The sequence below is a fragment of the Perkinsus marinus genome, assembly GCF_000006405.1.
Source record: "Perkinsus marinus ATCC 50983 genomic scaffold scf_1104296929680, whole genome shotgun sequence".
In the NCBI taxonomy this organism is placed as follows: Eukaryota; Perkinsozoa; order Perkinsida; family Perkinsidae; genus Perkinsus; species Perkinsus marinus.
In genome coordinates this window covers 1-1,602 of record NW_003216367.1, presented here as the reverse complement: position 1 = coordinate 1,602, position 1,602 = coordinate 1, and the positions used below count along the sequence as shown (strand labels likewise).

Genomic DNA, 1,602 nt, shown 5'->3' with positions numbered 1-1,602 from the left:
CAGTATGAACGGCAGTCCCAAGCCATGCCTTAAGAATGATCCTCGATACCACAAGGTGTGGGCTGATTATCTCGTCACATGGGTATCCGATGGTCATTCACTCGACTGTGTACCTCTGCCTTGTACAGGTTGCCGCTTATGAGAGGCTTGGAGTGCCGATATGGGCGATTACGCAGCAGAACGAACCATCGTGAGTTGTGATGATTGTTACTTCAGTTGGATTCGTCCACAGGAACCCTATTACGTTGTGGGCAAGTTGTTTCTACACGCCCGAGGCTCAGCTAGCCTTCATTCGAGATTACCTCGGACCCGCCATGAAGGCTGCGAATACGAGCACTAAACTCTTTTTTAATGATGACAATAAAAACTTCCTCCCAGAGGTCTCCAAGCTGATCCTTGGTGATAAAGTTGCTGCTGGGTGAGCCACGATGAGGCCAAGGAGTGGTATGGAATATTCCTCTTAGTTATGTAGCGGGAGCTGCAGTACACTGGTATACCATGGATCAGTACCCGGCCTTGGAGGACTATAAAGACAAATATCTTGATCGTTATATGCTCATCAGCACGGAAGCGAGTAAGTTCCTTCCTCAACTTCCAACCAGCATGTTCTTCTATCAGCTAATGGCGATCCTTTCACGGAGTCCTTTTTCAAGACTGATTGGGATCGTGCCATGCACTATGCTCATGGCACCATAGTAGACTTTGTTCACGGAGGTTCTACTGCTTTCATTGACTGGGTGATGACGGGGGTAAGCCTTTGTTGCTGGGGGGAGTTCATCTTAAGTTGTTCCACTCAGCCTGGGAACCTGGTCTCAGTTAGTGAGGAAGGCAAAATAACGGTGCGGATGCCATCTGGTGCGAAACGTGCCGGGTAGTGTCTTGCTTGTCAGTTGAACACGCCTTATTATACGTTCGGGCAAATAACCAAATTTTTCAAAGCGGGTTATTCAGTCTTGACATCACTCAGCGTGCCCAATCCGGGACAGGCAGCTGATGGGATGTTCCCTGCGGGCATCGAAGCGATGGCAGCGATTAACCCAGCGGGAACTGAGATCGCCATTGTGGTAGGTCTCAGCGAATCCATATTTTGAGCATGATAGATTACGACAGAGCTAGATTTAAGTGAGATTAGACGCGAAATGTGAATACTCGTGATGATGGAATTAGAACAGTATGTTTGGCTCAGGTGATATGCGATGATCGTCATGAAAGTAACGCGACCATTGCTGAGTTGCCGATTGAAGTCGACCTCGGTGATGGACGCTACTCCACTGTTACGATGAAGAATGTTGAGCAACGGAGTGTGACGACTGTGGTTCTCACCAGTGATAAATTCTAAGGCTGCAGCTCTTCATCTGATAATTTGTCACTCACCCTGTTCCGGCTTTATGCTTTCTACTCCTGCAGCTGTTGTCAGTCGTACGCTTTTATTGATCATTATGAATATAGCGAGGGGCATTTCCCAAATCGAATCCGATATTGCTGAGTTATAGTTTGGGAAACTTCAGAGCGGGATTGGTGATCCCAGAGGGGACAGTATACTACCCCGATGACGAGGATGAAACTGTGGAGCATAGCAGGAAATAGATTGGGTATACAGCG

General features: G+C 47.8%; 1 protein-coding gene across 1 annotated transcript; it reads left to right on the top strand.

Annotated features, from left to right (window-relative positions):
• Positions 1-89: 89 nt before the first annotated feature.
• Pmar_PMAR028473 (Glucosylceramidase precursor, putative) lies at positions 90-1,339 on the top strand (the record flags this gene model as incomplete). Its single annotated transcript, XM_002787246.1, has 7 exons — positions 90-190; positions 233-418; positions 465-574; positions 619-749; positions 798-871; positions 968-1,064; positions 1,187-1,339. The coding sequence occupies 7 exons, from the start codon at positions 90-92 to the stop codon at positions 1,337-1,339; spliced, it is 852 nt and encodes a 283-aa protein (XP_002787292.1).
• Positions 1,340-1,602: the final 263 nt, after the last annotated feature.